General features: G+C 41.7%; 1 protein-coding gene across 10 annotated transcripts in view; it reads left to right on the top strand.

Annotated features, from left to right (window-relative positions):
• DYM (dymeclin) overlaps window positions 1-26,070 on the top strand; it is a 152,247-nt gene that overhangs the window by 77,151 nt on the left and 49,026 nt on the right. For 9 of the 10 annotated variants that reach the window (XM_031597102.2, XM_090131980.1, XM_090131981.1 and 6 more), the window contains exon 13: window positions 78-172. In XM_031597102.2, coding sequence (XP_031452962.1) covers window positions 78-172 — 95 coding nt within the window. Of the gene's footprint in view, window positions 1-77; window positions 173-16,487; window positions 16,653-26,070 lie in introns of all 10 variants that reach the window. The other variant, XM_031597109.2, reaches the window with a different exon arrangement.

Genomic DNA, 26,070 nt, shown 5'->3' with positions numbered 1-26,070 from the left:
TGGTTTCCTGCAACAGATGTCACTATATATAAAAAGGACAGTTTGATGTGTTGGTTTCTCTCTCTTCTTTCTGACAGGACAAATACCTGCACACCAACTGCCTGGCAGCCCTAGCCAATATGTCAGCACAGTTCCGCTCACTGCATCAGTATGCTGCGCAGAGAATCATCAGGTAAATATGAGACTTCTGAAGTGGACTTCTTCTTAAACTTCTCCTTAAACCTTGCTGAATCTCAGGAGCAGAGGGACTTGAATTTTCTATGCCATAAAGCTAGTGAACTTAATAGCTGAAATGATAACTGAATAACTGAAGAGTAGCACAATTAATTTTATTTTCTTTATATCTGGGTCTGTTCTGAATGCACAAAAATGTGAGTATCTTTACCTGAGTAACTCTTGCTTTTGTTTCTCATAACATAAAGCTCAGTAGCAGCCTTAAAGCTTGAAGGTTTTCAAGAATTTCTGTAAGTTACACTTCTTGTACTCATGCATCACATTATAGGAATGCACTCTGCTGGCAGTCAAGTACTTTGCAAACTGGATTTTCAACGTACTTTACTTCTTCCTGCACATTTGAGAAAAGATTTATTTCTTAAGTCAGACAGAATGTGGTGATTATTTTGTGCTGAAAGTACGGACAGTAAACCCTACATGATACTTTTCACATGCTCTGGTTCCAGAGCATGGCCATAGCTTAGGAAGGAGGTACTGGAGTTGGTTCTTCCCATTTTTGCTGTGCTCCAGTCCCTTTGTGAAAGGAGGTATCACACACGGGGCATCCTGCTCATTCTGGCAGCCAGCCCTGCTCCGTGCTCCAGGGGAAATTGGGAAGGTCCTTATGAATGCAATCTGGAATAAACTTCTTTAGTGCTTGTCATTGCAGACAGTGTGCCAGAAATAAGTAAATGATAACTGCGTGCCTGTACGCTTTGTAAAGGACTTGGTTAACAGAAAACATACCTCATCCTTAAACCTCTCTAGTTTGGATTTAATTCACTCCTACTCCCTTCTCTTTATGAAATCCTTGTTTGTGAAAATATCAACTACTCATCAGCGTGAACATTGCCATCGTCTTTTCCGTGTTTAACACACACATCCTTCTAAAATCCTACGACAGTGAGTGTTCAGGCTTGAGCTATTTTCCTGCTATACATCTCAGACATTGCCTTAGATGCCTGCACTCCTCATTTCTCAAATCAGAAGGGTGGATTTTGAGCTTTCCAAGCACTTGCAAACTCTGAAATCATAGTTTCTACCATGCACTTTGCACCACTTCTCAATACATCTTTGGGGCACGCTGACCTTGTTGTTTGACACCTGTCCACGACCCCAGGAAGGATGTGGAACCTGATGAAGTTCTCTTGCACTCCTCATATGCAACATTTCAACAACCTGCCATGAAGTTGGTGTGCCCTATTTGTCATCTGTCTAAACATGCTGAAATATGGCTGCAGCATTGCTGCTTGTGAAAGAATTGTGCTAAAATTTGTATGGAAGATATGGTTCTGGTGTTGTTGTCTAACACAGCAACTGCTGGGTGCCAGCAGGGTTGGCTGTGTTGTTCTGGAAATAATGTTGGAGTAGGGTAAGGATAGGTACAGAAAGTGGACGTTCTCATCAATCGAAGAAGGAAACTAAAAAGGCAATATGGTATATATCATGTACAGTGTAACATTATTACATAGTTCAAAGATATACCACACAATTGTTTTTAAACTTCTGCCCTTCTGTAGCTGGATGCTCCATATTACTATAGAAATTGGAATGAAGGAGATGAAATTTGAAACAGAACCAGAATAAGAAGAGGAGGGTTAGGGACTGCATTTGATTCTTTTTCCCTCAATTTTTGAATATAATTCACTCAGAATCTTATTCTGCAGTTAGAAAGATGTATGTCTGGAAAACAGGCAAAAAGTGGCCACCAAGATTGTGATCTTATTTGTCACAATAATTGTGATCCATTGCTTAGAAATCAAAAGACCCCATTAAAAGCAATTGGAATAAATATTCATCAGTGCATACATTTCATTAAGGATGACTGTTTTGAGGCATATATTCTTCCTTTTCCTACCTTACAGAATCACAGAATTGTAGGGATTGGAAGGGACCTCTAGAGATCATTGAGTCCTCTCTCATTCGGTGTTGAGTCACTGTTATTAAATGTAGCCAGCACCAAAGGACCCAAACCTGCTCCATGATCCCAAAGCAGAACACACTTCAGATTGTTGTTCTGGTTCTATCGTCAGAGTGCAAACATCTCTGAGAGAATAAACCACAGCATCCTGGATTAAAAAGGTCTTTCTGTGAAGGAAAAGCCTATAAAGAGTACCAGGTATTTAGGGATAGATGTATTTTAGGATACAACACTTAACTTAAAATCTGTTTAGCAATATAACTGAATGGGCAGTCATCATTGGAGCTTCACTAGCTGCTCTAGTGGTTCCGTTCTTCATGTGAGAAGTAATTCCATCTCCATGCAAGCTTTATCCTAATCCTGTTCTGAGCAGAAGTTGCAATTGTTTTAAATTCTGAAGACAACTTCTGTAAAGGAAGTAGGGAAGAATATTCAGTGCTGCATGCATTGGAGCTCAGCAAAATCCAGCTCCATAGTGTTGGCTAATTTGTTTCCCATTCCAGCAGGCATGAGAATGGACAGATTTGTGTGAATTTATCACCAGCATGTGCTGGAAAGAAAAACTGATGTCAGAGATGCTTTATGACAAGAAGCAGGGCAGCATTCATTTCAGGTCAGATGTCCTCTCCTATAGGTTTGCCATGACTTTGTGTTGTACAGTGAAATCCTTCCTCACTGCCCACTGTTACCACTGATCTGTTGTTAATTACACAGAGGTGTTTTATCAGTGCAGTGCCAAGGATGTTGTGCTGCACTGCATCTATCCTGTTTGCAAGGTGCTGATGTTTATGAGGCTGGTTATGTCAGCTGAGCATTCTTCCTGCATCTCAATGGCTTCATCTGTAGGAGTGTTTGCTACTTCCTTTGTAGACGTAGAGGTTTCTAAGGAGGACCACTAGAGGTTGCCATACGCCTCACTAATTAGGCATGCACATTAAGCATTAAGTGAATTTATGGGGCTAGTTTTTCCTTTTATCTCACCCTCTCACAACAGCCATTTACATGCAGGGCTGCGTGAGCCACCATGAATGGTTTATCAGCTGCACTTCTCTCCACTGGACAACTTAAGGAAATTAAAAGAAATACCATAAGATGGCAGAGTTTAATCTGTTGCATGCTCTTATCTCTTTGGCCATCCTGGAGAGTCAATAGATATTGCTCCAGAATCCGGTCCTTTAAGAATAAAATTGCATGATGTTACACGAAATTGCACCTTTTCAGCACTGAGATGGTTTTTAATGGAGTGTAATTTGGAAGTAGAATGTCTGAAATTCAGTAAAATAGAGTATTACGTATGCAGAGTGTTTGGTAATAATTAGAGGTTGGACCAGATGACCTTTAAAGGTCCCTTCCAACTCAAACAGTGATGTTATTCTACAATTCCAAGTAAGATCAATCAGCAAATTTCATTCTGAATGAGAAAAATTTGTACCAGAGTTGGTGCTGCAAAAAGAAGAATGCATATGAAATGAGTGCAAGATGTATTTCCCACAGCAATGCTCTTTTAATTTGATTTGTTTCTAAAGAAGTCTCTGGATTTTAATTGTAGGTGCATGTCTGTGTATTTTCATCACTGCATTTATTTGCTGCATATATATGTAGCCGTGCAGCTACATATATAAACATGCAGTAATGCACATCTAGACTCTAGTGATTTCAGGTTTATCAGCCAGTTTTTGATGAAGGCCTTAATTGCTTAACGTAAAGTTGTCAGAGTCCTATAATACCTTCTGTGATCACAGCAGTAACTTGAGATTAACAAGGGAATTACAGAAATGTTTGGTGTGTACTTTCTTCAGTCTTTATGATATTGAATCATTTCAGTTTGTAGAATCATAGAATCATTAAGGTTGGAAGAGACCTCTGAGATCACCTAGTCCAGCCACCCACCAATATTGCCCACTAACCACCTCCCTAAGTGCTACATCTACCCTTTCCTTAAACACCTCCAGGGACAGAAGCCCACCACTCCCTGGCAGCCTGTGACAGTGCCTGGCTGCTCCTTCTGAGATGAAATTGTTCCTAATACCCAACCTGAACCTCCCCTGGTGCAACTTGAGGCCATCAGATCTCGTCCTATCTCTTTCTTATCACTGGTTACCCAAGAATGGGTTTGGCTATGATGTAAATATGAGCTGAGTCTGTAAATTCAGATTTTGTTTAGCTCACCGTGTTGTGTATTAAAGTGTTCAATTTTTTTTCTTTCAGAATTTAATTCACCTTCATGTCAATGAAGGACAAGTTGCCCAAGGAGGCTGTGGATGCCCCATCCCTGGAGGCATTCAAGGCCAGGCTGGATGTGGCTCTGGGCAGCCTGGTCTGGTGTTTGGTGACCCTACACATAGCAGGGGGTTGGAACCAGGTGATTGTTGTGGTCCTTTTCAACCCAGGCCACTCTATGAGTCTACAGTTCTATGATCTTCATGGCATGACACATTTTTGTGATATTTCTGAAATAATTTGATAGAGTGCTATACCTCTTAGTGAGTATTCTTTACGCCCATCTTTTTATAGGCTCTATGCAATCAGATTAGTTATTCATATTGTCAACTGTCACATTCTATTGCTCTAAAGAGAGCATGTTACTTGCCTGTGCTTTCCCCTAGATTGTCAGTTGCTGTTTTTATAAACTAGAGACAAGGAGAAAATTAATCATTTCTCATGTCTCGTGTTTGGAGAATAGTGAGGAGTTTACAATGTGTTTGTTAATCAGGTCTGCACATAGACCTGTCAGTCTTTATGGCTTTCAGGGGAAATTGAAGTCTCTCCTGACTTCACAGTTTGATTTATAAAGCAAAAAAAGGACAATCAGAAAAATTTCATTCTGTGGTTGGTTCCGTAGCAGTGAGTTGCACTGATGTGGGTTTGGAGGTTGGGACTGTGTGGTTTTTGTTTGTTTGTTTTTGCTTTGCTTGTTTGTGTTGCTTTATCTTTACTCCAAATCTACCCTTTCTTCAGGCAGAATCTCTGCATAGAAGCAGCAGACTTTTGGGCTGGACAGGCACTGCTTCTTCAGGCAACCCTTCTGCAAAGAAGGCAAAACACAGTGCAACAGCAGGACATGTGCGACCTGACCTGCTGATCAAGGGCCAAATTAAACCAAAAATTCTGAAATTAGTGATGTGCAAAAGTGATGAAATTAAATTTACCAACTGCTTCATCAAATTTCTTAACATTGGCAATAATGAGACATTATTGCTGGCTTGAAACTCCCCAGCCTGCTCCCAGGTAGGAAGATGAATGCGTCCCTCCCCACCGTGGTTTGCACTGATCATTCTGGTTTTCCTGCCTCTTTGTCCCCTTTGATGTTCAGGTGCTTTTGGGCAGCCCTGTAGCATCCAGCTTCCTGTAGAGCAGTGGGGCAGTTGGTGCAGAACACTGGTGCAACCAGGGTAACCAAATCAAAGGGCTTTCTTAAGGAGAAAGACTGGAAAAAATGGTCAGGTTGCTGCAGTAATGCTTCAAAGCCTTTTGGTTTCTGATTTAACTCTCTTTCATCAACAACAACAAAGAAAGTTGCTTCTAATTTTTAAATGGTAAAATTTCAGAGCAGTCAAAACTTGAGATTTTAAATGAAAAGTATGCGTGGAGCAAAATAAATTAACGAACAGAGTATGCAGCATTTCTGTTAAAATCGTATTTCTGGCTTCTTTCTTTCATCAGTGAAATGAATGGTGTTAAATCAAAACTGCTTTCAGATATGACGAAAATGTCAGGACTATTCTGAATTTAGGGGTGTGACTGTTTGACCCAATGAGGCACTGTATGGGAAAAGCCTGATTTTGTAAATGTCAGCTTTCAGTTTTCAATAATCAAAGGATAAGGTAATTAGACTTAAGACATTAGCAGATGGAGTAAGAGTATGATAACCAACCTTTACATTGACTCACATGGTGGAAAACTGTGTCCTTTCTTACTTTTCCTTTTCACAAATGCTGTAACAGAGCATTTGTAAAATGTGTTGCTTGGAGCTGCATGGCTGTGGGGTGCTTTGGAATGTGCAGGTTTGCATTGCCCCATGCATGCTGGAAGCTGGTCCTCAACATCAGCTTCTGAATGAGACTGTGAGAGCAGTCTGTAGACAAGCTGTTTATTCTGGGTTTCAATTTTAATTGGACAATTAAGCTAAATCTCTGTTTACTGATCTCTTAATCATAACAGAAGTGTCCATACCCTTGAGAAAAGAGGCTGCTCCTGATCTCACACCAAGGCATTGAAGGTCTCCAGCAGTCAAGTTATGCACTAATGGAAGATGGAGTTCTGAATGGTGCAATAAATGCACCATGATCAGGGCTGCTAAAGACTGAACCCCCTGAGTGTGAGCTTTCCCCTTCTTTTAGTAACCAAATGAAAAGGAAAAAGAAACAGAGGGCAATGAGTAGTTTCACTGAAATAGCAGTTTGGCTTCAGACAGCTCACCTGCAACTCAGCTATCATCTTCTGGGTTTGCTTTAAAAGGCAATCTGGCCATCTCAGCACCACTCTGAGACAGATGTCCTATATATATAGCACTCTGCCTGATTAATCATGGAATCATAGAATGGCTTGGGTTGGAAAGGACCTGAAGAATCATGAAGCTCCAAGCCCCCGCCACAGAGCAGGGCCACCAACCTCCCCATTTCATACCAGCCCAGGCTGCCCAGGGCCCCATCCAACCTGGCCTTGAGCACCTCCAGGGATGGACGGGGCATCCACAGCCTCTCTGGGCAGCTGTTCCAGCACCTCACCACTCTCTTGATAAAGAAATCTGTTGCTGTGAATATTTGTGTCAGTGTTTTGTGGCCTTTGCTTTGGTGATGTTTGCTACGTGCTAGTTGCCTTTGGTTAGCACTAAACTCTCTTCAGAATGGAAGGCTGCAGAACTGATAGGCACTGCAGAAATAAAAGCCATAATGACACTGTGCTTTTAATGCTTTTCAATTCTGAAATAGTTTGGTAGCATTATAGGTTAGAGGAGAACATGTTGTTACCTCGCTTGGACATAAATGATTTTCTATTTCTGAGAAGCTGCTTTAGAAGACTTTTTCTGCACAATGCAGTGTGGTACAAAAATGATAATTTCATTCTTACAGGATGTTCCAAGTGGAGTGAAAACAAATGGCTTTTCAGAAAAGAGCCTTCATTATGTTTCCCAGGTATAATAGGATGAGAGGGGATGGCCTTAAGTTGCACCAGGGGAGGTTCAGGCTGGGTATTAGGAAAAATTTTTTCTCTGGAAGATCAATCAGGCACTGGCATGGGCTGCACAGGGAGTGATGGGGTCCCTGTCCGTGGAGGGGTTCTGGAGCCACGAAGATGTTGCACTTGGGGATGTGGTCAGTGGCCGTGGTGGGATGAGCTGGGATTGTGCTTGGGGATCTTTTCCAACCTCAGTGGAGGTTCAAGAATCTCTGGAGTGATTTCGTTGGGAGATAAAAACAATTTGTAAAGATCTTGCCAGTATTAAATAAAAGCAGCATATGCTGGCTTTGTTAGCAGCTTGTTGACCTAGATGAGCAGTGGAGAAGATTATAAGCTGATCAGTCTTGCCAAAATGGGGAGGTGACATTGCAATTAGCAGGAAAAGCTGTGACAAACGAGGGGAGGCGATCATTTCTCAGATTAGGAAAAGAGAGAGCAGTGTCAAATGTCTTACTGATAGCAAAGTAAACGTAAGCTAGTTTTTAAAAGGAATGAAACACGCTTGTTGGTGTGCACTGAGTGTAGTTGTAGGCAGACATAAAAGTGCTATGTTAACAGAAAGAGGAGTGCTCCATAGTGTTGGCCTGTTTTGCTGGGGTGTAGCATATGGAGGTGAGGCTTTAGGACCATGTCAGCTGTTTCCAACATGGAAATATCCTTGAATTTGGTTTAAGCCTAGTGGGTCCTGCTGGGGCTCCTGATGGAACAGTAATGCCATCATCCTCCATCTGGCATGAGCAGCTGAGCATCCTGCATGCCATTAGAAGTGCTTGGGACCCCCCAGCCCCATCCCTGCTGTGGGCTGGCTGCCCCCCAACAGCTCGAGCTGCTCAGGGCCCATCCATGGCCTTGGGCATCTCCAAGGATGGGACACTCACAACTCTGGGCAGCAGTGCCAGGGCCTCACCACTCTCTGGATAAAGAATTAGCACAAAAAAAATTGGCCATAGAGCTGAAATTCATCAAAATCTTGATACCTATTTCATCTAACACTAGTGCATCCACTGCTAAACCGTATCCCACATCCATACATCTCTGAAATGCCTCCAGAGTAGTATCTCTGGAAAGCATTTTGTTTTGGTTTTATTTTCTTTCCTTACTTCCCCAGTTTGCAAGTTGAACATCTGTATTATACTGAGGTGTTCAAAATAATCAGAAAACCAGAAGTGTGAGGTCTCTATGCAACAAATCTTGCTCATGGCTAACTAATCAGTAATGGCAGAACAAAGATTAGAAATACATGAAGTCTTGGTTTTTAGCAAGTTCCAGAAGAAAAGCTTGCACATAAAATGACTTCAGTATTTTTCCTTATTTCCAATGAAGGTGAATTAGTTTTTACAGTCTGGATCAATCTGAAGGAATACATTTGATTGATTGCCATGAATACCATTATCTTCTTCGTTTTCTGTTTTTTGTTTTTCTTTGCTGTTAAAGATCTTTCATCACTGCTAGCCTTCAGAATCCAGTGTCATTTAAGTTTTCTGTGGGTTTCATTTTGAGAAGAAGCAAAAATGAGAAAGCTATCAGTGTTACCTCTGGTCCTGTTAGTGCAATTCTGACTTCTTTTAACTGGTCTGGAAAAAAAGAAAATCAATACCCTGCAAACAATTACTGAGTTGTATTCCACTGTATTTTGTGGGGGTTTTGGAGATCTATTGTGAAGTGATCCTTACAGTTTTTGCAATTTAAAAAGTTTGTTCTGTACCAGTAAATTGTCCTCTGCAAGATCTGAGAATTTAAACAAGGAAGGGAATGCTAACAATCTTTCAGAAACTGTTATCTGTTGTTCTAGGAGAATCACAGAAACTGCAGTTTTGTCTTTGTTATTTCTTTTAAGGAACATTGCCCCATAAATACATTCTATTCAAAACAAATTGCAAAGTGACTCAGGACAATAACTTGCTTGAACCTGTCCTCTGTGGCTCAGTTGCAGTCTGCTTGGCTCGTCACTGCTTCATTCAGACACAGCAGATGCTATTTCCTTTTTAGAAATTTTCTCTCTGGGGAAAAAACTGTCAACTGCAATCTAAATGAATGAATGAGCAACAGACTCAGAAGGGTTTATCTCATAGATGAAAATCGTGCTATGGCTTTAAGTAGGCATTAGTATAAGGTAGCATGGCACATGATATAAAATAAAACAGCACTGATTTTAAATCATGGCTTCTGTTTTTGTGCGGCTGCTGCTGATTTCACATTATAACTGATGCCATTAACCACGGGTAACACTTTTCAAGTTTGCAGTTTCTCCTGGTGTGTGAAGATGTCTTCTTTTGCAGCAGATCTATACCATGCACAGAAATTTTGCTTTTGGACAGCTGTGTGCAATGCCAGGCAGGCTTTTGAACTGATGGTAGGAGGACAAAACCCATCTGAGTCCATAAGAACTTGAGTCACGGTACTTCCCACCACCATGTGCTTTCACCTTATTTTGCATGGCTCAGAAGTAAAATACTGTGCTTGAAAACATCTGACACTTTAAAGTGGAGGATGAAACTATAGAAGCAAAAGAAAGGATCAGGATTTAACTTCTTTAAAGTGCAACTGGTCTTTATAACCGTTGAATGACTCAACCTTTTTAATGGTCGTGGCCTACAGCAAGTTGAGGAAAGAACAGGCTTTTAGGTAGTAAATACACTTAACTCTGCGATGAATAAATAAATTGGCTATGAAGCTGTGTAGAGACATGTCTCTTTAACTCATTAATTATACTCCTGGGTCCACAAATAGCTCTTTCACCGAATACCACAATTCACATGGGCTCAGACTGGATGGATCCCATTGTGCATTGGGCGATGGTTCAGGTGAGCAGTGCTGCAGTCCCTCCTGCTCCTCCCTGGAGCTTTCCTTCCGTGGGAGGTTTGCAGCTTCATGCAGACAGCAGAGTTGGAGCTGACCGTAGGATCATTGAGGTTGGAGAAGACCTCCAAGAGCTCCAAGTCCAGCCCCAGCCCTCCCACACCATGCGCAACTATGTCTGCAAGTGCCACATCTCCATGGCTCTTGAATGTGCATCTTCCAAGGAATGGTTCATCTGGGTGACAAAAGACTTCATTCTGTGTCTCAGATGCTGGCACTAGTTAAACACTCCCAGCTCTTTCATATCTTTTTTGTTAAGGGTCATCAATTCCTTGCGTCTGGTCCTAATGAACAAATCCTTTTGTTCTTTTTGACAACTTCATCTGTACAGAGATAATTTGGCCTTTCTGTACAAGAATTTCATATTTATTATTTGATTTACAGTCTGTCAATTACTTGCAGGATTTGTTTTTCATTTCCTTGTCCTGTTTCACTATGAATACTTCTGTTCACAAACCCAATACTCCTCTCATGAGCCGTCAGTGTACACACAGTGGTCAGCCTCACCAGAGCATGGGAACTTCTGTCTGTGTTGCATTATCACAAATAATCTCTTCTGAAGTATTCAAATAATGCTCATGCTTCTCCGTTCCATGTTTCAAGAGCTGTATAGACTGTGAAAGGCTGATGTGGTCTCCTGCATCCCCAGCACCAACTCCAATAGTATGTTAAGCAGCTTAGCTGTGCTACCCCTGCCATGGCAGAGACCCACCTCACACCACCTCTCTGTTGTTAACTCATGCATGTTAGTCATTCGTAATATTCTTCAGTATTGAACAAAAAAAATAATAGTAATACTCAGGCAGTTTTCCTTCTGCTGTGGTTCTTTGGTTTGACATGCCACTGTGGTACCTTTCCTACAGAAAAGCTGGGGAGGGACTTTTTTGTGAGGGCATGTGGCGACAGGATGAGGGGAAGTGATTTTAAACTGGAAAAGGGTAGATTTGGGTTAGATATTTTTACTGAGAGGGTGGTGAGACACTGGAACAGGTTGCCCAGTGAGGTTGTGGGTGTCCCCTCCCTGGAAACATTCGAGGCTGGGCTGGATGGGGCTGTGAGCAAGCTGGTCTGGAGAGAGGAATGCCTGCATACAGCAGTGGATTGGAACTAGATGATCTTATTATTCCCTTCCAACCTAAATCATTCAGTGATTCTGTGATCAGTGTCATAGATAGCAGAATATCAAACAGAACAGAAAATTTGTCCCGTATCCTAATCTTGCATTCTAATTTTCTGTTGGCAAGCCTGCTTTCTCTGGGTTGTATTTCTGCAGTTTGTGCTATATAAAACAACATTAATAACATCTTGGGCAGAGAATAAAACAGCTGTTCTTACAGATTAGGCAATCAAGTAATTTACTGTTACCCTCTCTTTAGATTTGAGTGGGTGTAGAATGCATTTTTGTTGCATTTGTCTTTGGGAACGTAAGACTAATGACGAGTAGGACTCCTGGAGTATAGGTTATCTGACATGAACAGGAGTACAATCTTCTGTGGCACGTCACAACATTCTCCCTGCATGTATAGAGAGAGTTTGGGAGGCTGACTACCATGTGCTGAAGCTTAATTAGCTTGTTCTTCATTGTTTTTTATAAAAAATGATTTCATGCTGGCTTCCCCATAGAGTCATGTTGTAGCATAACTCCCTTTTGAAACTCTAGTGATTAAGTCTTCAAACTTAGCAGAAGAGGTTGTGTGGTGCATTTTTAACATTCTGCCTCAGAAACAATATGACCTAGATAGTTAATCAGGCTTAGCAAAATTGGCTTTTTTTATTGCTGCAGATTAATCTAGTTTCTCTGAGCTAATGCGTATGGTATGTATGTCTCCAAGACCGTACTTTTTCTGAATGATGTTGAAGATTTATAACCTTCATAAAATCTGGCATGCACTGAGAGAAAGATTATGAATTACACTTAGTTAACCATTAGCACTGGGAATTTGTCTTTTGAATCTTGTATATGTTCTTTCAGACCATATCGTATTTACAGAGGGCTGGGTGAATCCTGTGTTTCTTCTATACCCTGCCCAATTTGCTTCATTTTTCTGTTGTTGAAAAGATATCGGCGTGGTGCTGTTGATTTTTTTTTTGTCTGAAACATTTGTTTTAAAATTTCAATTGACTTCAGTAGGGAAAATATTCACTTTCTGGTTTCTGAGGATGGCAGTGGCTCTGCGTGAGTTGCTTGGTGCTCTTGTCTTGTTCAAGTCTGTCCTTAAAGTTTTGGTTAAAAAACTGCTATAAGCATATCACCAATTCCACCACCTGTTTAGCTCTCAATTTTGCTGAGTGTTGAGTCTGTGCCTTCATTCTTCTGTGCACTTCTTGGACTGCTTGGAGCTCAGGTTAAAGATCTGAAGTGATGTGATCAACTAAGCCAGAAAACTTGGAAGTTTGTGACAGCTTTCTCTTCTGACAGTGTCAGATGGCTGTTGTCCTGCTTCTTCATTCTTTGTTAGGATTTAGCACTATTGATGAGTGATAGAAACTGCATCAAGTTGGTGTACAGGTGGGACTTCCTTCATGTTCTGCATGCGACAGGTTGGGGTGACACTTTGGCCACAGCATGGGACAATTCAGGGAGACTCAGTTTTCTTCAGAAAAACATGAAAAAACGCAAGTGTGGGAAATCTTCAGCAAATTTATAAATGTAGGAGCTGTAATCCCCTCATGGCCCTACAGCCCCCCAATGGTGACCTAGGGCAAATTCTCTTTTGGAAATAGTTTATTTTCTCTGAAAGAGTGTAGCAGTTGACTGTGATTGAACTTGATCTGATGTTTTTTCATTGTTTCAGTGTTTGCTCAGCAGTACCAAAGCTTCCTCCCATCTCATTTTATATCTTGTCTCTGGGCAAGGTTGAGCAATGCCAGGATCAGGCAAGGAAGCATTCCTGCAGCTGCCAGAAAGCTGAGTAGGAAACAGTTGTTAAGCTATAGGCAGCTTACAGGTCTCGTGGATGTCAGATTCTGTGTCAAAAGTTCTTCAGGTGTATTTTGTTAAAAAGTGTGCGTTCTTTGTGGTTACCAAAAAAGCCTTTCCTGAGCTGGTTTTGGTGTTGCATTCTGTATTCTCTGTTTCAATTCCCCACCCTCTGTCCTTGGTGGAATTTTTTGTGCTTCACTGGAAAAAAGACAAACCAGAAACCCCCAGATAAACACATCAGAAGTAAACCCCTGGAGACCTCTCAGTGCCACGTTCTGACTTCCATTACCCCTCACATCAAAGCACCAATGAAAGATTCCATCAGCACAGATGAGGACTTGGGCTGAAGCTTTGGCTTGGTCCCATCCTGGAGATGTCATCCTATGCCACTGAGTTCTCGTTGCTCCCTTCCAAGCAGTTTGCTGGGGACTCACTGATGACCTGGTGGTCGAGATGGGTGTTTATCTGATCGTGGTTCCTGTCTCTATAGCCTACAAAGAATTGTTGCTAACTTGGATTTCAGTTTGGATTAGAAAATTTGGAGGGTTTCTTTTCATTGTCAGTTAGCAGTGGCTGTTAAATACTATGAATGTTTATGGTTTAAGGCTTAATGGGGCATGTGAGATTTCTTCTTTCATAAGCTTAAATGTGTAGAGAATGTAGCTACAGTAATATTTATATATTAGAAGAGTTCTATTATTTTTAGCGCCTCAAGAAATGCGAACCAAAGCTTGTTATTTGAAAACATATACGTACATATATATATATATATATATATATATATATATATATAAAATATCATTATAATTTTGGATAATTCAACCCAGTTTTCCCAAACATATATAACCAGATACCATTTTATAGCTACTAGAACTTGACGCTCTGTAATGTTTTGTTAACAGTATTCAAAGTGCTGGTCAAACAGTTCTTACTTTTTATTAGAAGAGAGACAAATTTCTTCTGGAATGGTATTTTAGTGCACTACGAGCTAAAGTTTGGTCCTTGGGGTAAAGGAAGTACATAAATAATATGTGCACATTACTATCCATCAAATATGATGTTCTTAACTTTCTTTAATGTCTCTTTTTCAGATCTGTTGGAACTGTAATGTAGCTAAAGGAAGGATGTAATGCTAGAAATGCTTAGTCTTTAATGTGATGTGTCCTGTGGCTATATCACAATGCAGCAGACAGGTGTACAGGGTTGCACTACTCATGGCAGCAGTTGAAGTTGTACCTATCAGTAATCAGGGTCACCTTTGGAAGTAGGGACAGGATTCACAGCCTTGCTGTGTGCTGTCCCAGCAGAGTGTGGGAGCTCTGGGCTTGTTTGGTCTGGAGAAGGGAGACCTCCAGCGAGACCTCATTGGAGCCTTCCAGTACTTGAAGAGAGCACTGAAGGCCAGGCTGGATGGGGCCATAGGCAGCCTGAGCTGGTAGCTGGCAACCAGGTCATGGAAGGGGTTTGGAACCAGGTGATCTTTAAGGTCCCCTCTAGTCCAAGCCACTCTATGGTTGTATGACATTATTGGGAATTCCTCCTCCCATCAGATACTGTTCCCATTCGTTTTTGCCAATTAAACCCAAATGTGATTGTTTCACTCAAGGATCAAGTTTCATTCTGATGAGAGGGAATCTTTGGCTATGGAGAGTAAGTGATATTAGGGGATGCTCTCAGCTCCTTGACAAAAGTCTAACAGGATGAAATGGATGGAAAGAGATTTTTACAGCTTGAAATACTGTACAGTTTTTCTAGTAACGAGTGGTAAAATACAAAACAACTAAATATAAGTAATAGACACATGATGGTTTAAATCTTCAAAGCAACAACATTCTCAAAGATGATCTTTAATCTGGTTTTGGAAAAAATCCCGTGGCCTCTGTGGGCAGCTAGAGGGGGAGCTCTGTTTTATTATGGTGTTCTGTAATACATTCCCTGTCCTATCCAGTGATTGGATGTTGCACTGCTCGCAGCATGCTGATAGCACTTACAGCTGTGGTCAGAGAGACGTATGATGCCTAAAGAAATTGCATCCCAGCAGCTGCTTCTCTACTGAAAGTTAGTAAAAAGTACTAACTTTGTTCGCAGAAAGCAAACAGTTTGTGTTCCCCAAATCTTTGTGTTCCTTGACTTTCTCAGCACAGGTAGGTGATTATTTTATCCTAGTGGTGAATGCTATTTAAACCAAACCAATTAGGGACGTTGGTCCTGGTAAAGTGTTAGGCTTAGGGGCCTGCTGATGGCACCCAAGGCTCAGCTGGTCTTGCACTCTTTATTTGGGGATGGAAAATCTATTGGTTGAGTTTTAACCTATAAAACTGAAATGAGGATTTTCATTTGCAAAGGAGGCTGTCGACTAGAGGTTAAGTGCTGATTTCTTCATTCTGAAGTCAGTGAAAGAGATGAGTCCAAGGGCACTCCACGCAGGAGATTCTTGGGCTGCACTGGGGTCAGCACTCAACCAGGGGGGAGCATCCTCATGCTCACGGAGAGCTGGCTGATCTATCTCCCAGTATGACAGGATGCTCCATTGCTCTCTTAGGCACCTTCCATTGACTCTTGGCACAAAACACGGAAAACATGAATTAGCTTTCTTAAAGAACAATACCTGTACAGGCTGGGGGGAGTTGTCCTTGAGAGCAGCTCGGCAGAGAAAGACCTAGGGGTCCTGATAGATGAGAAACTTAACATGAGCCAGCAGTGCGCTCTGGCAGCCCGGAAAGCAAATGGGATCCTGGGCTCCATCAGGAGAGGGGTGGTCAGCAGGGATAGGGAGGTGATTGTCCCTCTCTACTCTGCTCTTGTGAGGCCCCATCTGGAGTACTGTGTTCAGGTGTGGAGCCCTCAGTACAAAAAAGACATGGAGATTTTGGAAAGGGTCCAGAGGAGGGCCACGAAGATGATCAGGGGGCTGGAGCACCTCCCCTATGAGGACAGGCTGAGGGAGTTGGGTTTGTTCAGCCTGGAGAAGAGAAGGTTGCGGGGCGACCTCATTGCAGCCTTTCAATATCTGAAGGGAACTTACTCCCAGGAGGGGAGTAAACTCTTCATAAGGGCTGATAATAGCAGGACACGGGGAAATGGTTTTAAGTTAAAAGAGGGAAGATTTAGGTTGGATGTTAGGGGGAAGTTTTTTACTAGGAGGGTGGTTAGGTCCTGGAACAGGCTGCCCAGGGATGTTGTGGATGCCCCGTCCTTGGAGGTGTTCAAGACCAGGTTGGACGAGGCTCTGGGCAACCTGATCTAGTAAAGGTGTATGTTCGGTGGCCCTGCTAGGCAGGGGGGTTGGAACTACATGATCCTTGAGGTCCCCTCCAACCCAGGTCATTCTGTGATTCTGTGATTCTGTGACCTCTCTTTCTGTTTTCTCCCCCTACCCTTGTCTTTCAGTTATACCTGCCGCCACTTGCGGAGATATGTCTATGTCTTGGACAAACTGTATTTCCCCCACTCGCACTGCTCCACGCTGCAGCATTGCTTCTCGACCCTCAGTGACAATGGAGAGGAACTCTTGTCTTTAACTTGTTCTCACATTCTCAGATCCTATGCTGCCAGGTTATTAACCTCTGCTCTGCACTTACTGCATGCTGCATGCTCCGTGCCTGCTCTGTGCATGTTCTGAGTGACGGGTGGCGTGGAATGGGGAGGGGGTTCTTTGTGTCTTCGTGGCATCTTTGGTATGTGTCCTAAAAATGTGGTAGAAATGGACTTTTAATCTGATTCAGATTAAGTTCTGATTCAGCTTTTCTCGTTCGGAGTATCTGTCATCAAAGACTGAGCACAATCAAAGACTGAGACAAAACTGTGGCTTTTGGAAGTTTTAAACCCTTTTCATGTTAAGAGTGAAAATATTTTAACCCTTTTTCCAGGGCTATAATGTTAGAACTGTGAGCTGTGATTCACAAAGCTTCCATGCAGTTGGGTACTTTGTTTGGATGTAGTGCAGCAATAGAACCTGTCTTAAATGTGTCCAGTACTTCCCTGATGCCCATTATTTCAGTACCACTGTATATAAATTGTTTTTCAAGAATGGGAATGATGAAATTTCATATCATGGCACTTAATGACAAAGTGAGACAGGTCTGCTTTTTGATGTTATCAGTTGTGCCTACACCACATGAGAAGAACAGCAAGAGTCCATTGGTCTGCACTGATTATATAAAAGTTCATGGTGCAGAATTGTGGATGCTCCATGAAACTGTAAATTATAAGAGGAATTAAATGAATTCTAGGCACAGTACCCAAATATTTCCTTTCAGATGTTTATTCCAAGTAAAAATTAAATTTCACTATTTCATTGCTGATGCTGTGGATAATTATTTTAACCAAAATGCTAAAAGTTTTAGGAAAACAAGGAAAAAGTAGCAAAGCAGCATTGGAGAGAGGATGGATGGATGGGTTTCCCAGCCTGGAAATGCATCTTCCCAGCTAACCAGCGTACAATAGCAGAAAACCACACAGTGAACATAAGTAAAACCAGCTTGATTGTCTGGGGAAGGAAACATTGCATGCGAGCTGAAATAGCTCTTCTGGTTCAAAAGGAATGTTACAGTGGTACTTAATGATGGAGAGTTACACTGGGGGCTCTCAACAGGAGATTGAAAACCCAGGGGCCTTCTCCGGATTAATTTGGAGCAGTACAGCATGAAGGCAGGCTAAATCCATCATTTCAAAGACAGTGAGTAATAAATATCAAGGAGGCAGTCCACACCAAAATCTTTGTATGGTGGCTTTATGGGTGAAGGCAGTGCTGATAACCCTGTAACTGTTTTCATATAACAAGCTTATGAGGTTCTTAGAGCAAAAAGTGCATCTGGGTACACCCCATACTGAAACCAATGGAGAGAGTTTACTAGTATGAAACTTTGCTGCATCCAGTATTAACTGCAGCACTGTTTTGCCCTGTGTACATCCTGCTAGTAGTTTATGCATTCCATCTCTCCTCTAAAGGCTGACAATGACTAATTGTGATGATTTACAGGTTGCAGCCCTCCCTTTGCACGCATCTTGCAGCACTCCAGGTAAAAACCATAAAACTTTGTCCTGATCAGTGCTGTTGGTTTCCAAGCCACCATAGATCTGTGTGTGATGCTGGGACCTGTCAGTTCTATGGACACTGCTCGTTCCACGCTCACTGAACAGCTGACATTGGTTAAAGGTGGGGTGGAGGGGAAGGACAGAGGATATCTGCCTATTTATCTACCTGCAGCAGCAGCAGTTGTGGGCTGGGTTGGAATTGAGTGCCCATGTTACTTCTGGTGGCCTTTCTAAATGATAAAACACGATACAGACAGTGGGGTTGTAATCTGCCATTGCTCCTCTCTTGTATGCTGTTGTAGTCACTTTGCCTCGTGATGTGAAATGAGCTCTTCCACTCACACCTTTGGTGGTTTCCTTTTGACTGACACCTTCAGCGATGTTTTAATGCTCACGTCTGTGCTCCATGTCTGTTTTAATCACAGGTCATTATTTCTGAGAAGGAACTTAGTTTGGTGCATGGGTTGGCAGCAGGCAGTGCAAGCAGTGATGTGCTTTGGAATGCTGTACAAATGAAGGACAGTTTTATGTTCATCACTAGCTTGACACTGTGTGTGTGAAAGCAGGAAATTCGCCTTGTAACTGAGCCTTGTAAATTGAGGAGATGTTCATGAAGCATGAGGGCAAAAGGAAAAGCTGTATGACTTCATTGGAATTAGGCCTTCTCTCCAAAGAAAGGCAAAGAAATGTGATGTCAAATTTGCAGAGTTTACCCACTCTGCATATCTTTTATTACTTAATACTTAAGCAGCACAACATAGCCAATAAGATTGTAATGCTCCTTTCAGCAGTTTGGGCATGCAGTCTGCAGCCTGACACAGATGAGCTCTGCAACCATATCCCAGCCGTGCCACCAGAGTCAATGGAATTATGCAATTACATTACTGTAAGAGTGTGCAGTCTCTGCAGATCAGAGCCTTGCAGATTCACTTTGAAAACACTGCAGAGGACCAGGAATGTTTCTGTAGCCGCAGTGCCATGGTGAAGCTCTACTTAAAGCCAGCTGGTCCTCCTTATCTGTGTTGCATCTCTGTTTTTCCCAGTACTGGGACAAACAGGAGAAGTGTCCAAGCATTGTCCACAAAGCAGCTAAGGTTTTCTCATTTTCTTCGGTGTCAGCCTCTGAGGGGAAGGTGGGGATTGGACCTCCTTCCTACCCTGGGATTTTAACCCATGAGAGCAGATTGAGATTGAAAGAGGTTCCAGAATATCAATTCTGCAGGAAAACGATGCTGTAAGTGAACCAAGCTGGGCTGCTCACAGATGTCAGTATCACTGTGCTATCATGGAGCATAATTATGGCTTAGTTATAAGCAGACCATGGTGCAGGTGACAACTCAATGAACAAACGTAAGAAGTAAATAAAAGTGATGGTGAGCAAAAATTGATAAAGCAAAAAGAAGCTGTGTTAATATTTCCTTGAGGATGTGGGCTTGCTTGATGATATTGCAGTGCTGAGATGTCTGTAGAGCAGCCTGTAGGTTATTATGGAAACTTCTTTGAGCTTCGGTAAAGATGTTTTGTGTGGGCTCAGTTCCTGCTCTGGGCTCACAGGTAAGGAGATGAGGCTTTGGTTTTGGCCAGTGCAATGAGGTATGAATAAATCAATTCATTTCATTGTGTTCCTTTGGAACAAAACTCGAACAAAAATAGAAGTTCCTGCAGAGCTCTGTGTTACTACAATTCAATGTTATTGCTTTTTGATTGTAATTTTTCAGTTGGCTGCTGGTAATTTTCTTGAAGAGTTTTTTAATTATGAGGGGATCACTTTACACTCAACATCGAGTGACTTGGCAGAAGGAAATTGTTTATAAATAATTCTAATTATGAATTATTTGTCTTTGTACTGCACAGCGTTTTGATCAGGAAACCGTTGAGATAGAAAATCAATGCTGTGGGCTTGTGGTGGTGAGAAATTACCTGGGTCTCAAAATAGACTTCAAATGGATACTCCTCACTGGTTGCCTGTCTACTGGAAACCCTCATGCACTGGTTCATTAACTCCTGCCCTATTGAAAATCATGTTGTGACCTTTTTTTTTAGAAAGCAGCAGTCAGTGAAGAGGAAAAATTGCTGGTGCCAGAAAGAACCCAACCAGGCTTAATGCCAGCAAGGAGTATTTTCATGGAGCGAGCAGAATTTCATCACCTAGGTCATGCTTTTGGGGACAAACAGTCCAAAAAGTATTGACTTGACTTAAGGTTGGCTTGGGCAGTTTCATGAGTTTACTCTGAAATGTTTCAGGACGTTAAGTGTAAAGAAATTTGCTAGTAAGGAGCCTTTCTGTTCAAAATGCAGAAGTATACTGTGTTCTAGTAGCTGGAAATTGAAGCAAAACCAATTCAGACTAAAACCAATTCAGACTGGTTTGCGCTTTTTACGTGGTGGATGAATCATCAGAATAGTTGAACCAGAGTTCTGGACTTCCCAAGGCTGGAATTTTTAAATGAGACTGGATGCCTTCCTAAAAGATATGTCCAAGTCCATCCACAGCCATTGGGCTTGAAGGAGGAAGTGCAGCATAGGGAATTCCTGTGTCAGACAGCGGATCAGAGTGGCTGCTTTTGGCATGGAAATCCAAGTTGCAGGCAGATTCCATGCAGGGTTTTTGCTGGCTTGGTTGTCCTGCAGTTTTCTTTAAAAGATGGCATGTTGAGTTAGTGTGAATAGGACTACCATTCGCATGCACAAAGTAACGAAGAGGGAAAAGTCACAAGAGCTGTGTTCTTTCTATATAATAGTTAAGATTTCTCTCACCCTGGTAAAAAATGTATCTCAGACATGATCTAGATGCATCCTACTACATTAACATGAACCTTAAGCACATCTTGATCGAAGGGAATTAGCTTTAATTGGACACTTATGAGCCCACATTCCCATGAGATGGAATTGGAACAGAATTACTTTCACACGTTTCCATTGCAGCAGTGTGTTCAGAATCTGGGGGGTTCACACATCATTTCTGGCAATTAATCAGTACTGGGAAGGGCATCGTATTCTTTTATCAGTATGTAAATAAGGCATTGTTTGGAGGCTAAGAAGAGATGTTCTTATAGCTTGCCTGAAGAGTTCAGGAGAATGCTAATAAAAATGAATTCAGACTGAATATAGCTTAATACTTTACAGTTAAAATCAGAATTTATGCTCACGTCAGCCAATCTTTGGCTTAGCCTAAAAAATTTTGCTTAAGTCAGATACTTTATAGTATATGCTGACTGTCTTGGGATGCAGAACAACTCTCCAATAGCTTCCATAAGACATTGTCACTGCAGCATGCAGGGCAGTGTGTATTTTCTCTGTTTTGTCCACCTGGTGATGCACTTTTGTATATTTTGCTGTCCCAGACAGTGTTGGATGAACTTTGGCTGGAGAAGGCAGCTCAGTAAAATGTGTAATTATTGCCTAAATATAGAGAATTATTCACTTGGAAAATAACAAACATATGGTACTGATTCAAACCATCTTCCAATTTGTCAAATTAAAGCGTGGATTCTCACCAGTGCTACATTTTGGCTTATGCAGAAGTCCTCTTCATCACCTCTCATAGCAAATCAGCAGGCTGGAGCTGTGATTCCAGGGCTGAATTCGGATTCAACTAGTGGAAAATGCTAGCTGCTGCTAGAATATAGGTAGATAGGTAATTGGGATTCAGATGTTCCAACCAGAATGTCTGAAGTGAAGCAACAGAATATATACATTTTTTTTCCTTTTGAGTGTTGTGGGTTACTGCCTTCCTCCACTGAAACTGAGAACCAAATGTTTAATGTGGATGTCTAAAAGAAAGGTTGGGTTGCCTACCTGGAACTGCATAGTGGCATAAGAATATTTAAAGAACTTCATCAATTTGAGCAGTAAATGGTCCATGAGTACTCCAGAAGAATGGGGGTGCAAAGAAATTTCCAGAAATTCCACTGAAGAGAGATGCAGGTGGCTAAAGGGTTCGGATTGTGCATCTGTGGGTGGCAGTGTCAAATTAAGTTCTGGCAAATGGCTCTGAAGAATTCAGCAATAAGAGATTTCTGATATTAGTGTAGGAGATAAGACATTTGATACGACATTTGTCAGTAAGCCCAGACAGGTCCAAGTAGCTGCCAAAGATTTGGAAGCTGGCATCTGCATTCATTCACACTGATCTCAGTCACTTGAAACATTCCACTTCTGCAGAGTTGGTGGCACTGTTAGGGCAGTGCTTACACTCCTGTTGTTTCCAGCTTCTGATGAGAACATCAAAGAAAAGAACCATCTTCTTGCATTTTGGTGTCACCGTTGATAACCTTGACAAAGAAGCAGGGAAGTGCCGAAAAAGGGAAAAATTCAGTTCTGATTGCAGTCCTCCAAAGGTTTGTTTTCAGACGTGTAATGAAGGTTTGGATCCCCTCCTGTATAGCAGGATGTAAGCCTGAGAGCTGAAGGGTTTTATTTCTTCTGTGTTTGTGCACTGAATTTGTGAGAAAACATGGAAGGGAATGCTTCCTCTGCATTACCCACAGATCAGAAAAAGCAGTGGGAGAGGGAAACAAGAACCTCAACTGGCTTCCAAAGATGAGTAATGCTGCAGCCCCAGTGCAACCTCCAGGACAGCGATCAGCATTTGGCTTTGCTTCTCAGTGCTGGAAAGGTTTCCTGGGGCACCAGCCGAGCTGAAAACGAGTTCAAGACACACTCACTAATGAAAGAAGGTTTTCAAGTTCCCGTGTCATGTTTCTGCCTCACGTGCTTTGTTACTTTCTACATGCTTCGAGGTGCGTAATGCACAGTATTACATCACATTGCATCTGAGTTTTTATTTATCAGTACTTGCTACTGTAGGATTTTACCCTAAAATACATTTCCTCTATTTCCCGAGGCGATTCGTAGTGTAGTGGTTTTGCAGAATTTACTACGTTGATTTCTTTGCGTCCAGTAGGTGCATTTGCAGTTCTATTTGCAAATGGCTCTACAGAAGAGATGAGTTTAGGCTGCAGGTGAGCCCACATAACCAAATGGTCTGTGGAAAGTGATCTTTGCACACCTTTTGTGGCCACCTGGATGAAGTTGAATTCAGAGTTACAGAGTACAATCACAGAATCATGTTAGCGTCATGGCTCAGTGGGCATGGTGGGAATGGGTTGGGGTTGGACTTGAAGGTCTTGGATATCTTTTCCAACCTTCATGATTCTGTGATTCTGTGAGTGGCTGGTGTTGGGTTGACAGTTGGACTTGGTGATATCAGAGGTCTTTTCCAACTTTAATGATTCTGGGGAGGGCTTTTTTCAGAGGTTAGGAGCATTTTTTAAGTGATAGAGGCAGACAGGGAGTAAGTGTATGAATCTGAGTGGGAGGTAAAGTGCAAAGCACAGCCTCTTTTCTTTGTGGGAATGAGGTTAATTTCCACACAGACTGGAGACAATGTAAATATAATTACTGTGCAACTTGAGGGATTGGGACTTAGAAAAACAAAACAAACACCAAATCTTGTTGGTTTTCAAGATGGAAAAATATTGCACAACTGCAAGTATGCTGAAATGAATCATGAAATCAAATCCGTGTCGGTCTTCCCACCAGTTGTGAGGCTGGCATGTGTTTGTGTATGGCAATGAAATAACCTATTCTGAAGTGAGAAATTCAGCAGTGAATAGGATCTGGGGTGACAGTCGATGTGGGAAATAAACTTTTTCCTACTGAAAAGGCAATGCACAATAAATTGGAAACATTACCTAAAGTAAGATCTGCTTTCTCTTGCGTAAGGGCTCTTTATGCCTTGTAGTCAATGAGATTTAGAAACATGGCATTTGTAACACCTTTTTAACTCAAGGAGGAAAATGATTTTACAAAACAACACCATATAAAGTAGACTGCAGTGAGGAAATGTGATTACATTTTAGTACTGTCAGGGTTGGATCATGAAGCGTGGGTAAGATGTGCTTCTGCTGAACACAGAGGGAGTTTTTAAAAGGAGAAGGGATGCTCAAAAGCTGAGCTCCATCAGTAGTCCTGCCAAGGCTTTCGTCCTTGCTGTGGTGGTTCTCGTTGCATATGTTTGTCATTTCTGGAAGAGCAGTACCAGTGGTGGAGGCAAAGCTGTGCAAATTCAGGGCTCCAAATATCATTCCTTCCTTAAGGGATTGCAGATGATCTGTTCTGCCATCTTCCTGCTACAACCGGGAGTTCAGAGCACTTCACACAGTGTGCAGTGCATTCTCAGGAGTGTTCTGTAGATGCAGGAGGTAGGTGGAGAGGGCCGGCTTTGCTGTTCATCACGAAATTGCATGGGAAATCATTGAACAACAGAGTCACGAAGGTTGGAAAGACTTCCAAGATCTCCAACCCCAACCCACCCCACCATGTTCAACAACCATGTCCCCATGTGGCCCATCTCCACCACTGAACACCCCCAGGAATGGGGACTCCATCACCTCCCTGCACATTCTGTGCCACTGCATCACCACTCTTTCCAAGAAGTTGTTCCAGTATCCAACCCAAAACTCCCATGGTACAACTTGTAGCCATCACCTCTCATCCTCAAAAGATGAAAATGAGCAAGTGAAAGGTGCTGTCGTTATTTCAGGTATCAAGGAATGGGCATGTGTGCTGTTGGGCTCTAACTGCTAAAAGTCTCATAAAGGAAAAAAGTTGAGTAACAGGTGCTGTGGGTTTGCCTCCTTGCTGAACTGAGCAGTGCCAGCACTGGGCTACTTAAAGCTGAATTAACCTCCATGCAGATCATTAGCTGTACATTTTCTGTAGCAAACTGAACTTTTACAAAATGCTTTGGTACTTCTTTTGTTCAGTATGTATTAAAGAACAAACAAACAAACAAAATACCGAAACAAACAAACAGAACCAAACTTGCAGTTGCTTTCCGGGATGAAAAAACCTCATTTTTATTTCCTGTCTATTTTGGCCTGAATTTTCCTTTGGAAAAAAGACTTGCTGATGGCTGGCATTTTGCACATGTATCTAGGTGCATGAATGGACAGAAAGTCAGCAAAGGTGTTTGTTGAGGACATTAAGGATATAGACATTTTTTACTTGCAGCATTCCTTTCTAAAGCACATTGTTAGGTTTTTACAGGAGATGCTGACTAGTAAAAATTAAATTTAATCTTGGTCTCAGTGTTGAGAAGTATTTATCATACTGCAGTGTTTGATGTTATTGTGACTTTTTTCCTCATTTTTTCCCCCTTTTTTTCCAAGTAGTAATACAGTCTCTGGAAACTTCAGCATTTCTCTTTGGAAGTGTGTGTATCTGCATGTCAGTATGACTTGAACAAAAGTCATTCTCCCAACAAATATCACTCCTAGAAAACATATCACTCATGCATCTGTCTGAGCGTGTGTACATTACTGTTGTGCCAATTCAGGAAAGTCACTTCTAGAAAATAGGTGGAGGTTCTTTGCTAAAGTAGGCTGTAAGACATTGTCAAGTCAACATATTGTTTTACGCTCTTTGTACATAGCAAAAAAAAAAAGCCATGGTCACCTCTGAAATTCCACTCAAGGCCGAGGAAATAATAGATTAAGGTTGTCTGACATTTGAATTCTGCAGTTTGTTTCAAAGCAAAAACTCAATGCTTAATTAAGTAATTGTGCATTGTTTTTTGTTCTCACCAAAGCTTGGTTCAGTGAATGCGCTCCCATTCGCTGCTTTTTATCCCTGCACGGCCTCAGGGCACACAAAGTACACCCCATCTAGGCTCTTTTTGGAAGTCAAAAAAATATTCATTTTCTTAATTATAGATTTTCTTAGATCCTATGGAAATCAGTATTCCAGTGCTTCACAAATACTCAAACAAATGCAAAATATGTATGGATTTGGAGATGAAAAACACACCTTATTGTGAAGAGTTATGGAAATCTTTCTGATTTTCTGCCCTTTTGGGGTTTTAAGAAATATAGAAAAGGTCCCATTGTAGTGCAAAAGACAATCTTTGTATCCGGGATAGTTTGGAAGCACT

This window comes from Phasianus colchicus, chromosome Z, assembly GCF_987193195.1.
Source record: "Phasianus colchicus chromosome Z, bPhaCol1.hap1.1, whole genome shotgun sequence".
In the NCBI taxonomy this organism is placed as follows: domain Eukaryota; kingdom Metazoa; phylum Chordata; class Aves; order Galliformes; family Phasianidae; genus Phasianus; species Phasianus colchicus.
This window is presented reverse-complemented; position numbering and strand designations above follow the sequence as displayed.